The 15,450-nt window shown below is 40.1% G+C and overlaps 1 protein-coding gene across 1 annotated transcript; it reads left to right on the top strand.

The window, feature by feature from the left end:
• Positions 1-486: 486 nt before the first annotated feature.
• Positions 487-9,980, top strand: LOC103802161 (chromosome unknown open reading frame, human C16orf70; the record flags this gene model as incomplete). The annotated part of the gene is made up of 7 exons (XM_009074613.1): positions 487-570; positions 1,110-1,192; positions 1,971-2,014; positions 4,541-4,584; positions 5,857-5,915; positions 7,424-7,496; positions 7,952-9,980. Coding segments are annotated over 7 exons (477 nt in total), but the record flags the coding sequence as incomplete, so codon positions are not given.
• Positions 9,981-15,450: the final 5,470 nt, after the last annotated feature.

The following is a 15,450-nucleotide window of genomic DNA, read 5'->3' as shown; positions in this document are numbered from 1 at the left end:
CACTTGGCCTTGTTAAACCTCATAGCAGACCAGGATGAACCATTATATAATAGGCTTTAAAAAATATTTTTTCAGCTAACTCAATGCAAATCTGTTAATTTCTTTTCTTAAAATACCAAATTGCATGATTTTAACTGCTTTAAAAATTGTTACAAATAGGAGCAGTTCTGAAACTCACTGAGCCTTGGCAAGTGTGTGCTGCCTATTCTTTTTCAATTATAGTTTATGTAAAATAACTTTCACATATACTTTGATCCTTTGCTAATGTTTTTACACAGCAGTCAGTAAACCTTTTAACTCAGATAACTGATTGTGTCACTGTGCCAGTGCAAGCAGGTGGTGGTCCTGTCATGAAGCACAGTATCTTATGTGTTCAAACAAGGGCTTCAAATGAGATTGAGATTATGGCAATTTGAGTGGAGTGATGTTGTTAATAGCCTTCATCTTTGAGTGTTGTTAAATACATCTGAAGTGTGTTTCTTGCAGATGAAAATCCACTCGCCCTCGCCCCATAAGCAGGTCCCATCAAAGTGCAATGACTACTTCTTCAATTATTTCACACTTGGAGTGGTGAGTGGAAAACTTCTCTAAACAATTGATGTAAAGTTCTGGTTTAGTTACATCCTTAGTTAAATCCTTTCAGGAGGCTAAAGGCTGTGGGGAAATGAGACTGCAAAGCTCTTGATTGCTGCCTTAGGAATCTCTGGGTATGAAAAGCTGCACTGACTTTTCTCTGGCACTTGCAAATTTGATCAGTAACGTTTTATCTCCATCAGTAGTTCAGTCTTTATGTTCCTCCTTACGACTGTTTTGTTTTGGTCTATGTTACTGTAAATAATATGGAGAAAAACAAGACCTCCTTAGAAGTTTTGCTAAAGTGAGTAAATGAAACTGCAGTTGTGATTGAGTGCTGGAGGAAATGTGTTTATTTGAATTTACCAATACTACTTGTTATGGTTCCATTCAGTTCCAAAGAGATAGATATCTATCACTCTATACAGATACAACAGTGTCTAATCTCAGGTTAGTTTGGGGAAAGCCACCTTCCTCTACCCAAATTGCTTCATCTCTGTTGTTTGGGGTTTTGTTTTTTTTTTTCTCTTCAACAGGATATTCTCTTTGATGCAAACACTCACAAGGTGAAGAAATTTGTCCTGCATACAAATTATCCTGGTCATTACAACTTTAACATGTGAGTGTAAGGAACTGATCTCTTTAAGAGTGCATTAAAACAGCTGAAAAGGAAATCTTATGTTCCCTTTATAGAATTCCAGTATTTTTTTCTAAGTGCCTTGGGTGTATCTAGTAACCTTTGGAAGTTTCAGCCACCATTATTAGGACTTTTTGTATTAGCATTTTTTTATTTTTAAATGTCTTTATATTGTCAAGTACATTTTAAAGCAGTGAATGAGGTAAGGTAGTTCTTGGTCCAGTTCTAATGTGCAGACTCTTGCTAGAGGCAAACTTTGTATTGGCAAGAGTGTCCATTTACTGGTAGGTAGGTTGCTGTTTTTCTCTCTGAACATATTTCACTTATTGACTTTAAAAATTTTTTTTCTTAGCCTTCTGAACCTTTCAATACCTTTTAAATGGAAACTTTTTAGAGGAGGAATATGAGATAAAGATGAAGTGATTGGATGTCTGATTAAAGTAGGTAGTGTTAGTAACAGAGGGTAGTACTGTTTCTAAGCAAAATATTTCTCCATCCACTCTGTGTAACAGCAGAGTAATTTGTGCTGAAGGAATTCTCATGTCCTCTAGAAAATTGTGTTAGGACATTCCCAGGCTGCTGCCTCTTTTGATGTAGAAAATCTAAATGAAAACTTAATCGGTTATCATACATTCTCAGTTTCATTTTATTATCCATGTGACTTTTCATTGCACTGATTATTAAGAGCCATAAGTCTGTGGCTATGCAGTTTATATTGGCTTTTCTGTTTTCTAATAGCTTTACGATTTGCACTTTCTAGTTACCATCGCTGTGAGTTCAAGATTCCACTAGTCATTAAGCGAGGTGAGTAGTTCACCTGTTCTCCTGCTTTGGGGGTGCATACCACAAAATACTCAAAGGGGAGGTATGGTCAGTTTTTGTTTCTAATATGTCCTTCATTATCACAGGATGCTAACAGTGAAAGTCATTGAGACGAGAGAAAATTGGGAGTTAGGTTTATATTTAAGTGGAAAAGATACTTCAGGGCAAGTTAGTAGTTCTCTGATTTTACATACACTGTCTTGTTTACTTATTTGTATCACACAAATATTTAGCTGCAACATCACTAGTTTTCTGTGATGCTGCCACTCTCCTAAAATCAATTACCTTGTACCTGGAGGCTCAAAATCTGTAAGGCAGTATTAGTCTGAGCTCATCTGTCCAGTCCACTGAGCTCATGTTTGGCTTGGTCTTGAAATGCTTGTCCATGATATTTAACCTGAACTGGTTTAGCTGGGAATGAGAACAAACATCTGGAATGTGTTGGCTCTGTGTACTATAGGCTGTTTGTGTTCTCCTGAAAATCTCTACTTGGAAAGATATGCATATAAGCAGTAGTGCTGATCTGGCAAGGAACTAAGCTGTCCCCAGCTCTGTGCATGTAACTAATCTCAACAAAGTGGAGGAATCTTGTTTGAGTGAAGATCATAGACATTGAAGTAGACTAATGTAAGGATAAACACATACTGGGAGGGTGTGTAGTTTGATTATCCTGGGAATATCAGCTGCTGGCTACTTTCTTCGATCTGTTTGGTGCGGAGAGCTCACGAGCAGGGAAGACACAAAACACTCAATATGAGGTTCTGCAAAAGCCTTCAAACTTTATTGTTAGCTCAGTCCTTCTCTTATACAGTGCCTGAATAACTATGCTTATTGTTCTCTTTACCTTTACACAACTATTACCTAAACCCTAAAAGTTACATTTGTATACTTTCTTAGCTTGCAGGACAACTATGCCTATTATTCACTTTAGCATTACCTAAGCTCTAAAGGTTGCATTTATATATTATTTCTGCTTGCAGCTGTGAAGAAGTCTTCTTTATTCTCTGGGGAATCCTTCTTTGTTTTCCCGGGATAGTTCATCCTTGGGCTTGTAGCATTGCTGAGCTTTCCCAGATAGCTTGTCCTTTGGTTGCAACATTATGCTGAGAAAATAACTTCTAATGCTGAGAAGCTAAGTTCCTGAGGCCTACTTCTTAGTTATATGCTCAAAGCTCTCATAGACCTTTGCTCGACTCTTGCTCGGGCTGGTAGGAGTCTCCTTGCTGACACAGCACCTCCATGGAAGTGTGTCCTTGTTCTGTTAGCCATTCTCCAACAGTTTGGTGTTCAAAGAAAGCACTTTGCTGTGTGAAGTGCAGTTCTCCTGTGGCTGTCACAGCAGTTTGAGCATATGGAGGCATAAAAGCCTGGAAAAACAATGTCTCTGTATACAAGTTTATACGAACGTTGATTTGTACTTCAGCCAAGAGAATAAGCATAAAAGTTCTCACTTATAAAATTATTTTCCCTTAGGTTACTGTGCAGTATTTCAAAGGCATTCATTTCTGATTGATTGTATTCACCTCAAGCAGCATGAATTTCTTCTCAATGTGTCTGGGTTTTGTTTGTTTGGCGTTTTTAACTTGCCTTTCTGGTCTCTAGCTTATGTTCGGGACATGTAACAAGTTGTAAACAGATGTTATAACATTTATGAAGAGTTCATCTTCTTCCCTCTGGTGGCAGTGCCTGATGCAGTTTTATTAGCTCCCGTTTGTAGTTCAACTTCAGAGAATGAATTGAGAGCCAGAGTTCAGGCTACACAGGCACTGAACTCTCAGCACAGAGACAGCATGTTTATTTAGCAGCTGGAAAATACAGAGGAGCAAATGGTCTTTAATTTGATTGAAAGCTATGTTTGACTGGTTTCATGTCTAAGTCCATTCCCACTGCTTCGGCAATGTGCTTTCAGTATTTGGGAGTCCCCACATGAGTGTCTGAAAGTGCTTGAAACCACCAGCAAACAGGTTCTTTTTAAGGCTGTAAGTGTGAATGCAATGCTGTCCTTACCTGCAGCTTTTTGTACTATTTGACAGGCAGACGGCAATTCCCAAGTCACCTGCCATCTTTGTTTTGAAAGTGCAGTGTTTTAGCTGCTTTCAGGCCTGCCAGCTCCTGAGTCTCAAGCTGTCAGCTTTGGCCAGCTGCCTTTCCAAGTGCAGTGGTGTGTTTTGGACTTAATGAGTGGCACATCATGTTATCTCAAGAAGTAGCTGTGCTAGGCCTGTTAACTTAGTGCAAAGAGATGTAGTTTCTTTTACAGTGATCTTCTTCCATGTCAGATTGCAGCTTAAACTATATAATCCTAGAACTGGGAAGATAGACAGGTTTGTTTAATCACCTTACCTGGCATTTAACCAGTGTTACTGACAATTCTGGTTGCTAGTAAATGCTGGTAAATTTGTATATGAACTGATCCAATGCTCATATATCTCTTGCTATCTGAACTAACATTTCAGAGGGAACTGTTGAAGCACAAGCTATAAAGACTTTTCTCTTTTTCTTTTACAGATAGTGCTGATTCACAGACGGAAACATGTACAACATACAGCAAGGTAAGTCTGTGCAGGACAGAGTGTTTTCCTTCTCTTCTTAAACCATCTCAATGGTCTGTGCTGGAGGCCAAAAGGTAGTGCATGTTGTGTGGTTTAAACTGTCAGTGTGTTAATGACTGAAGGCATTTGTAAGAGCACACTTGGAGTAAACTCAATTACTGTGTTATGGCATGGCTTGTGTTTTAACATAGCTGCAGGTAGAAACAGAACAATAAAAGAAATGATATGGGAAAGCAACAGCAGTGGTGGCTGAATGTTAGCTAAAAGAAATGTTTCTAAACAAAACTTTCACTTTTTTCCTTTAATATAGCTCTTGAGGACATGTCTTTAATAAGAGAGTCCAGTGCCTTTCCACTTTCTTCAGAAGGGTGCCAGTAATGAGATGTTTCTCAGGCAGCAGCAGGCCTTACAAAAACGTCACTGCCAGTGTGATGCCTCCTGATGACTCCTTGCAGACTGTGGAGCCTTACCACCTAACTGAAATTCCCAACTGGGCAGTTGCTGCTGCATGTCTGAGAGCTACATTAAATTGAAAAACATCTCCAAAACTCTGTTCAGCAGTGTCTCTTCAGTTAACATTCAGGCAGGGTCAGTGCTGCTCTCATGGCTCTTGGGGTGCCAAATGAAGGCTTTCCTTCGTGAATTTTTGTGTCCCATACTGGGAAGAAAAATTGCAGTCAGCAACAGAAGTTGCTGTTCTATGCTTTTGGATTTGAATTACTTACACCCTTCAGTGCTTTGACTTATTTCAGTTTTGTGTGTGAAACTGCAGCTTCTTAGAGTCTGGTTAGAGTGAGGAAAACTGTTGGACATTCCCAGTTATTAAGTAGTACAGCTTTCCTCTTCTTCAATCTTGCTGCTTAAATCAAGGAAAGACTTCTGGGAGAGGTAGCAGTGATGCTATTTTTTCGCCTGCAGAGGTATGTAAGAGGATACTCGGTTGAGGCTTCCCACAGCTGCTTTGTTCTCTGAGGTTCCCCTGAAATGCTACAAGACTTTCCAGCTACATTTTACCCATAAGACCCATAGAATTTTTTATGTAAATAATTCTAATTCCAAGCTATTTATAGACAAAAATGAGAATGCATCCCGAGAGAATTTGCTAGCCCTAGTAATGGATAGTTCCATTCCTGAGTATGGCTCCAGTCACAACCTCAAGGTTATTTGGCAAACAGCATGTCACAAACAAAAATGTACATGATGTTCTTACTGGATAAGGAGAAGAATTTTCCTGTGCCTCATTTTAACACAAAGTCTTTGATGTATTTGCAGTGGGACAGTATTCAGGATCTACTGGGGCACCCTGTAGAGAAGCCAGTGGTACTTCACAGGTAAAAATCTCTCTCTATTTTGCTTGGCATGGGTTGAGCTGATAGCAGAGGATGAGGAAGAGTGTTTATTGCACTAGTTACTTTTGCACTGCTTTGCTGGTTAATGTTTCAGGCTCATTTGGCCACTGACATGACTGGATGGTTGCTTTCAGAGGAAATAACTGACATGCTGAATGAAAGCATTTCCAAAATTCCATGAACTGCAAAATCTAGAGAAGGGCTAAGCAGCATATAAAAAGTCTGAGTAACAAATAGAGTTTTAATACTTTTTATATACATTTCAACAATATGACATTATACAGCACAGGAGATATGGTAGTATATATGATAGCAGTCTGTCTGAAGAAGCTTCACTTTTGTGAGCCTGCATTGTTGTTGTGCAGCTCTTCTAGGCTGACTGAGGATAGAATAGCCCTTAAATTTGCTGTGTTTCTGCAGGAATTGAGCTGGTTGGGTTAAATAGGCATTATCTGTTTGCAGAGTTACCAGTTTATGATATGAAACTATGATTTATCTCAGGGCAAGTGTCAGTGATGAGTGCTGTGACAATACTGCAGCAATTTCAGATATACCAAACAATGTATTTTCATCAGACTTTCACATGATTTTGGCTTCGATTTTTTTTTTCTTTTTTTTTTTTTTCTTCCCCCTCAATCATCGTGGCCTTTGTTCCCCTTTGCTCTTGTTTTATGCTAGTGAGATGATTAGAGCAGAAGCCATCTGAAGTAAGACTGAGGTGAAACAGTGATGACATAGAGCCCTTCTATTTTTTTCATCTGTGTTATAGACAGTAGTTCAACCAGAGAGCACTTTACTGAGCACATCTTAAATGGCTCAGGCATGCAGTTTGAAAAACTGACCAGTTTTCAAGAAAAGCCAAAAGGTAAATATTTTCTAGGGTTTTTTTTTCGGCTGTGATCTAAAATTCATGTCAGCAGGATTCTACCATTGTCAATTTTTGATCAAAAAAAATCAGAAATAACTAAAAAACAGGTGACACATAGATCTTGAGAAATACTGATTTATTAAACTTGCACCGTTCTATTTCAGCATCTTAACTGGGTAATCTTCTTAACATGCTCAAACCAGTGGATTAGTGACTACATAGTAAATATATATAGTAGACAGTATGTAGTAAATGCATATGATAGAGGCTGAGGCATCTTGCACAAAAATGATGTGTAGTAAGTTAGATGATGCTTCTCTTCCTGTGTGTCTGTTTCTATTTAGAGTTCTTCCTGTTCAAGAAAAGTGAAAGAGAGTCTTCCTGTAGAGGTCACTAGTAGCTTTTTGATTACTTTCTCCCCAAGTATTAATAACAGCTTTGTGACATCAGCCAGAGGGGTCTAGCAGTGATATTGCATAATGTAGATTTGCTTTCTTTTGGTGAAAGCCATGGTAAAGATGCTGTAATTTCCCTTATATTACTGAGTAGTTACTCTTCCCTATGAAGTTCATGATCCTTAACATCCGTTTTGTAATTTTTTTCCCCCCTCTTTTCTGTTCAGGTCATCATCTCCGAACAACACTAACCCATTTGGGTCAACCTTTTGCTTTGGACTGCAGCGAATGATCTTTGAGGTTAGGAGCAAAACTTTCATATTTGTTTGAGCACGAGAAGATAAGGACTTTTCTGTTATTCTGATTGGCTTCTTACGTCCCATTGCCATAAAAGTCAGCAGTTGGGAGTGGCTATATTTTTAGAGCCTGTTGACACAAAGAGGCAACTTTCCCACCTCTTCTTTGAGCTTGTACATCTGCATGTTAAAGCTGGCACTTCAAGTTTGTCCCCCAGAACTCATGCTGGCAGGAGAGCCATGTATGTAATTCTGAGGAGTGGTGGAGCATGCTGATGTTTAGATGTCATGGAAATCTAGAGACCATTCTTAGGCTCTAGCAACAAATGTTGCTGTCTTCTGTTGTTGAGATTTCTTTTTTTCAGCCAGATCAGTTCCATACTCACCATTTTCACGCTTCTAAGTTTGTTTAGTGTTCCAGTTCTTTTAATTTCCCTTTCTTCTGCTGTGTTTTTGCAGGTGATGCAGAATAATCACATAGCTTCTGTTACTCTGTATGGCCCAACGCGGCCCAGCAGCCAGTTGAGAACGTCGGACCTTCCCCAGTGAGCATCCCCTGCAAAGTCAGCTAATCTCAATGCTACAGAATTAGTACAGCGTGCCTTGATTTGCTGCCACTTATAATATGGAAAGCACGTTATGATTTATTTTTTTTTCAATAAGCCTTTCCACCCAGGAGCGGTGTGGAGAGGAAATTCTCTCAACCCTTCATCATGGGGCATGGAACTGTTGATGGAGGAAAGCAGCTTAGGTGCCTGTGCCGTCATTTATTCCTCTCCGTTGCCCTCATCCTATGCAGCACAGACCTGAAGAGACTGTCCCTCCTTCTCCGCTGGTAGAAGGGGGAAATGGAAGAGGGGCACGTAATGACTGCAAGAGTTAGAAGCACAAACTTTCTGAGCCTTGGAGCATCTGGAAGCAGGTATTGATTTTAGTCTGTTTGTGTTACTGTATTGATGTGGTGGTCACATTTTAAGAAAAACGTGTGTGTATATATATATAGATATAAACACATCGGTATTTCTGTGGCTTAGGACATTGTACCAAGTGTGACAAGGATGTATATATGTCCATGATTTCAGGCACCACATCTTTATGTAACTTTAAACCAAGCAAGTAGCATGTGCATAATACTTGGTTGTAACATTTGCACTACATACACTTTAATTACTTGATAAACGTTTATCTTCACTGAGGAGCATCTGTGTACTGGGTGTGAGTGGGGTGTGATGGTTATTTAATGTACACTGCGCATAAAGCTTATTTATACAGTGGATCAAATTTATCCACCTTCCTGCACTAATATGTACTTGATATGCTGATACAATTTTTTTTCTGTCATGGCTGGTTTACTAATTTTTTTTTTCATATGCAGTTTCAAAGCAAAAAAAAAAATTCTGGAAGAGGTTATTTCTCTGATCGAATTATGTTTTAGTGAAAAGATTTGATACAATTTTTTCATACTAGTGAAAAACTTAACGAAGAAATAATATTGCCTCATTTGCCTCTGTTCCAAAATCCTTTCTTCTTCCTCTATTTCCTTAGAGAAAGAAAAGCTGTATATAATGGTATTTCAGAACGAAATTCCCGACCTCTGCCATCACCAGGAAAACCTTTTTCTGTAACTTTTGATGTATGATTTTAATTTATGCCAAAGGTTTAGCCAAAGACATCCTCGTTGTAGTTTCACCATTTCTGTACATAGATGCTAACTGCACACCCCACCCCAGCAGACAGGATATAGGCTTCTTTCTAGTTGGGAGATGCTGCTCGCGACATTTTATCCCAGGAGGATACTTTAGGTTTCTAGTTCTCTTACCAGTCTTATTTGGGGGAAATAGGTGGTCTGTCTTTGAAATAATGAACCCTTTTTAAAAATGGACAAGAGAAATGTATAATTTTATCCCATTTTTAATATTTTGGTGTCGCAACTTGTGATACATAGATGACAATTTTGTGAGTTTTACTATGTGTGTACAGATTTTGTAAATATGACATTTTTGTAATTTTAACTCCATGTACAGTGTAATCCTGTATAGTTTATCAATGAATGAGAGATAGGAAATCGAATGTTAACTGAAGTTTTGGATCCTGGACCAGTAGCAGGGATAAATGTGTGTGTGTGTGTGAGATGTTCTTTGCCATTTAGTCTTCCTGTATACTGTGATACTCTAAACTGTTTTGCTAAAACAAACAAAAAAGCCCCATGGAGAATCTAATGGATAAGGAAAAAGTTACTGTTTACCTTTATCCCTAGGTGTCACTCCTGTTGAATCCCTGTTCAATCTGTGCTGTCTCCTGTGATCGTTGCTTGCTAAGAAAATTCTATGCCTCAACCTTCCTTTTGTTTCCTCTCTAATTTTAATTTCATTTTACATAGCCCTTCTGTAAATTAAATGGAATAATAATGAGCATGTACACTGAAAGAAAAATAAAAAGAGACTCTCAGTTACTGTTTTTGTGTTAAATACAGTTGCTGGGTGTTTTTGTAATAAAATCATGGATGTTCTTGCTTTTTTTTTTCTCCTTACCAATTAGTTCTTTTTATTTTACTGTCTTTCAGACATTTGAAGTACCTGACTAGTGCTCCTCCTTTATAGCCAAAGCAGTGTGTTCTCCAAAGAAGTAGTAACTAGCATAACTTGCACTCTGTTTCTTAGTAGATACATTAAAGCACTTGATAAAGTTTTGCCCTGAAGTGGAGAAGGAAAGCCTTTAAACTGTGGTTGATAGCACTGTGGGTTGTGTATTGTGCTGGGAAATGTGATTGTTACGCTCATGTCAGCCTTGGGGTACGGCGAAAATCGATCGAGCTTCAAAGAGTGTGAGTACTGCAGAACAGAATGGAGGAAGTGCCTGCAGTGACAGGAGCAAATGTGAATTCTTGTCCTGCCTTCTCGTGCCCCAAGGTACTCCAGCAGCAAAGCATTGGGAGTCTGCTTGCCCTGAAGTGGCTCAAAGGTTAATGCAGGGCATAAGGAATGGGACTCCACTTTCCATTCTGCCCACACTAGCTGTGTAATGCAGGGTAGAGCACTTGGCCCTCCCTCCTTCAGCATCCCTTGGTGTTGGAATATAAAATGACCTTGGTTAGCTCTTGGCTCAGTGTGCTCTTGCAGAATTGAGATGGTGTGCATGCTTATTCTTGTTACTAAAATACGACAGCAATCTGCTGCTAACTTCAATTAATTTTAATTAATCCTTTTCTAGTAAAGGCTCCAGATAAGCTGCAAGAGGAGATAAATCCTTGATGGGATGATTTGAGTAATGGCTGTGCAGATGCTGCCAATATCCTGCTCTGAAGCGTATTCAGTTGAAATCCTTCAGAAGAGTGAGGTCAGGCCTGCTGCTGTAGCACCCAAGACACACTCAGACAGGAGCAGCAGCTAAGCAAAGGTATTTAATTACTACAGTGACTCCCATCTTCACTTGGAATGCTCTCCTGAGTCAAAGTGACTGAAACAGTGTAGGTAATTAATAGTGCTCTCTTAACAACCCAGATCCTTCTCTAGGTCAGTCTCTTCATACTGAAAAATTCTCTGCATGGACAAAAATTAAAGGCAACTTTGCATCTTGGCTGCTGCTGCTGGGCTGAGCACGAAGCATTTGGCTGTTGGGAGAGGTAGATCTGAAGCAGCACCCAGGGAGATAATGTGGAGCACCTCTTTTGGGTGTCCTCACCCTTCCTTTGTGATTGCAGCTGTTCATAGCTCACTTCTGGGATGTTTTGCTTTGTTTGCTCCTATTTGGACTACAGCAAGCCAAGCTGTTCCTGCACTGATGCATTAGGGAAGCTGGTGTGGAGCCTTCAGGACTTGCTGGAATGAAAAGTTTAGGACTGGGTAGAGGGGTCTGATAGCAGTTTTGAATCATGAGAATGAAGCAAGGAAGGAATAGGGAATTGAGGAGCTCTGGGGCAGAAGGTGAGGATGGCAGCATGGCACGAAGGAGGGGCTGGGACAAGGCAGTTCATCTGAACCAAAGCAGTTCCATGCAGAAGGCTCAGGCTGTAGCAGGGTGCCAGCTCATGTGCTGCCAGGGGTGCATCACCTTTCCCTCCCAAAGGAACCGAGAGATTTGGGCTGCATCAGATCCTATCTCAGCAGATGCCCTTGTTCCTCGTTAGAATTGTGTGTGGTTTGATACAGATCCTGCATGTTGGCAATGTGTGTGTTGGTCCATCATTTTGATTTCATATGAGAAAACTGTTTGGTATAAAAGTATAATTGCATTTTTAATAAAACATAGTGCATATGATCCCATTTTGATGTGTGCCTTTTTCCTTTGTAAAGAAATGGAGAGCGTGTGTGAGCTTAACTTGAATATTGTGGTGTTTTCCACAGTATTTCATTTGTTTACACTTAATAAAACTGAGTGTTGTGCCCTTAGTTTTTATAGGTGAAGCTGACATTTCTTCCTGTACTCTTTAGGCCTGCAAGTAGTCCCTGGGCTCTTGTGAAAGTTCCAGGCAGTGCTGTATAGATCAGTGCTGCTGTGGAATACTAGAACCCTCTGTTCCCCAAAACCCGAATCCTGTTGAGAACATCCAATCTTCTGTTGCCAGGAACTGTCACACTTCTAATTCTAAACAGACTTTTTTTTTTGCTGAAATAGTAATCAGGTGGTGTGTGAGAACTGATTCATGCTCTCATGATCATTCATATTCCAGAGCTCCCATCAAACCTGTTTAAAGCAAAATCTTTGCTATGGCTCAGCAGTACCAGAAGATGGTGATTCATCGCTGCTGGGGGCTGGCTGGAGGTTAGGTGCCAGCTGGTGTTTTCCAAAGGGAAATCGAGGGTGTTGCTGCCCACTTCACACTGACTTTTTACCTGTTGTTAGAGCCTGTTAGTCACTTAACTACTCTGCTAAGCCAAACTTCTGTTAGGTTTTGTGTTGGATGCTCAAAACATATATTGCAAGTAAATCTGCATGTGTAAGTCAGCATGGCTCTTACTTTGAAAGAAATGCTCTCTCCAAGCCCTTGCTCTTTGCTGGCTTCAGAGTATTAAGGCAAGGACCAAGTTGTCTGATTTGGCACAATTTCACATGGGCTGGTTGTGTTTCATAGGTCTTTGAGTTCAAAATATTTAGTGATGTCATGATACAAGAAACATTATTCTATACTAGTTACAATTGTTCCATGCTAATTCTTGCCCCATAAACACCTATTTATGTTTTTTTGTACCTGATTACAGTGATGCAAAGCTCTCTCCTCTCTGACACTGTCAGGCATAACCTGACACAGCACATGTAGCCAAATAAATACCTCACTCTGTGTGTCTGGGGAGTTAAAGTACAAATTAGTTCTGGTGGCCCAGGATGTTTCAGAGGGAAGGTAAGGGAAGCAAAACAAATGAAAAATGGTGCTTCCTGGAGACCTAACTCTGCAGCATGAAAACAGGCCCAGGAGTTAGTGAAGTAGGGGCTTTGTTACAGGATGGGATAGAACCAGTTCAGAGTGAAATCTGCACTACAAAGAGATTTGTTTTTGCAGGGAATGTCTGTGTTACTTGGACGGTTCAGGTGCAACTTAAATACCATATTCTTTACCTATGTGAATTTTTGCTGTAACTGATAAAGTCACTGTTTAAATATTTTATCTGCCAAACCTTATATGCAAAGCTTTTGTGGTGGTTGTGAGGATGTGTACTTTTCCACCAGGCAAAGTTGTTTCTTCTTATGATCTAGGAGTACCAACTGCTTGAAACAGCAGGAAAGGTAAGCTGGAATTTGCAGAGTAGGTGACTCACTGTGGTGTAAGATACCCTTATAACAGCAACTTTTGTTCTGGTCTAGCTGTAATGATTTAATGTAATCTTTCCTCTTTCATGCACTAATTAATTCCCCTTTAAATGTTACTACTTCAGTACTGCATATTGCAATTTGGGAAGCTAGTTTTAAGTGATTTAGTGTTTTACACCTACACCATATATTCCACTGAGTGCTAAGTTTCATGCCAGTATTATTACCCTTCAGAGAGACATTTAGTTTAAATACCCATCACAAAAAGCCCTGCATGGTTCTGCAGTGTGAAGTCTAATCAACTAATCAAAACAGCTTGATTCACTGTATTCCTTTTTCACCTCTGTTTGCCTCTCTTAGAACCAGAGCCCTGAAATCCTGAGTTCACCCTGCCCCTCACTGGGCAGCTCTGTTGCATCCACAAGTATGGAGGCGACTGATTATTTCAGTCTTTGCTTCTGTTTCTGTGGCCGTAGACACTATTTGTGTTAATATCAGGCCTTGATTGCCACCCAGCTCGATCAGCCCCCTGGGACAAAGATGTCACTGCAGACCTGTGTCATTTTATGATTTTTCTCTTGTCTCAGCACAGGGCTTGTCAACAGATGGGCTGGGAAAGGGGGAGAGAGAGAAGATCCGTGAGCTGGGTTTGGATGGATTGGAGAGAGCGTTGGGCTGGTCAGGAATGTTTGCTACTCTTGGAGGGACTCAGATGTGCTCCTCCTTTGGGGTTTACTTTCCCCTCTCATTTCTCAGGATGGTTTTCTTACTTGACCATAAGCCTAGAAAGTACTGAAAAGTTATACTTAAAAGTTTTACTGGTTTTAGAAAATGTCAGTGGGCTTAGTAACATCCCTAGGGAAATATAAGGGGCTAATTTTCAGAGCTGCTGAGACCTGCAACTTCAACTGGAAGAGATACAACTTGGGGGATCAGCACTTCTTCAAATTCACCTTTGGGCTAGACTTTTTTCTCTCTGATCTGATGGTCTTTCAGCACTTTCTAGAGAATATTCTCAGTGCTAATATTTAGTGAGAACACTTTGAGGTGTTTGATTATTTTGTACTGTTTGAATTTGCAGTTGGAGTTTGCTTCTGAGAATCTGCTGTAGAAAGATGAATAATTAAACTGCAGACAGGAAGCACAAGATTTTTTAACACTCAGTTGCTTCAGAGCCATCTTTGGCTTTCTTTTCTGATGTCTGAGTCTGCAGTGACTTGACTGAATGACGGATCTTGGCATTCACTACCAGTTCATGTGTCCAGAGATGCACTTGGAGGTGCTGAATGTGAGGTTCAAGCCAGCTCTGCTCATTATAGGGACCAAATCTGGCTACTTATGTACAGTAGGAACAAAACTTGACTGTGTGTGGATCCCTGGGATTCAATAAACCCTGCTGTAACTTTATTAGCTTCAGAAGTTTATGCCTGGCCTGAGAAAATCTGTTGCTTTTCTTGCTACTGGTAGAACCCACTTAGGATTTATTGATGTTTTCTTTTCTCATCACGGGTTAGTCATGAAAAAATTTGCCAAGCAAGGCTTTGTAGCAGACACGACTGGTGCACTGAATTGGCCACTGAAGCTGCTCAGAGTATCATTCTGAAATGTATGGGTTTGGTTTTCTGAGATGCATCAGAAAGGTCAGCAGAGGGTCCTTCCTGCCAGCTCTCATACATACCCAGGGGTTTAGGATTTTCTGAAAAGACCCTGGTCTTGTAGGAAACCATCTCCATCTTGGGTGAAGTCAAAAATCTTTTTGCCTGCTGTAGCAGTAAGTAGAATTTATTAAACTGCATGTGCTGCAGTGCTGCTCTCCAGCATTTCCCCAGGGCATTATGGTCACATATGGGGTCTGTGAACTTCCAGCTCAACTGCAGAAGCAAATGGAAACTTAAAGCCAGGTCAAACAGGCCATGCTGCAGAGGCTGGAGAACAAAAGATGATGTATCTTTCATTAAAAGAGACTCAATTTAGTATTCACTGGATAAAAGAAATGAGCTATTCCATAGACTAAGACAATGGAGCACAGTTTGCTCTAGTTCTGTTTCTGCAGTCTGTCAGGGTATGTGCTGGCACAGAGTGTGTCAGCACAGATGCTGAACAACAACTTTGATCTGGGACAAAAAGCACTCATGAATACTGTGTTGTTGGGTAGATTGCAGATCTGAAGACATTAGAGAGGGAGGAGCCAATCTCTGTGCATCTCCAAGCTT

The sequence above is a fragment of the Acanthisitta chloris genome, unplaced genomic scaffold (genome assembly GCF_000695815.1).
Source record: "Acanthisitta chloris isolate BGI_N310 unplaced genomic scaffold, ASM69581v1 scaffold32825, whole genome shotgun sequence".
Classification (NCBI taxonomy): Eukaryota; Metazoa; Chordata; class Aves; order Passeriformes; family Acanthisittidae; genus Acanthisitta; species Acanthisitta chloris.
Note: the sequence above shows the minus strand (reverse complement) of the source record. Positions and strands in the feature narration are given on the sequence as shown.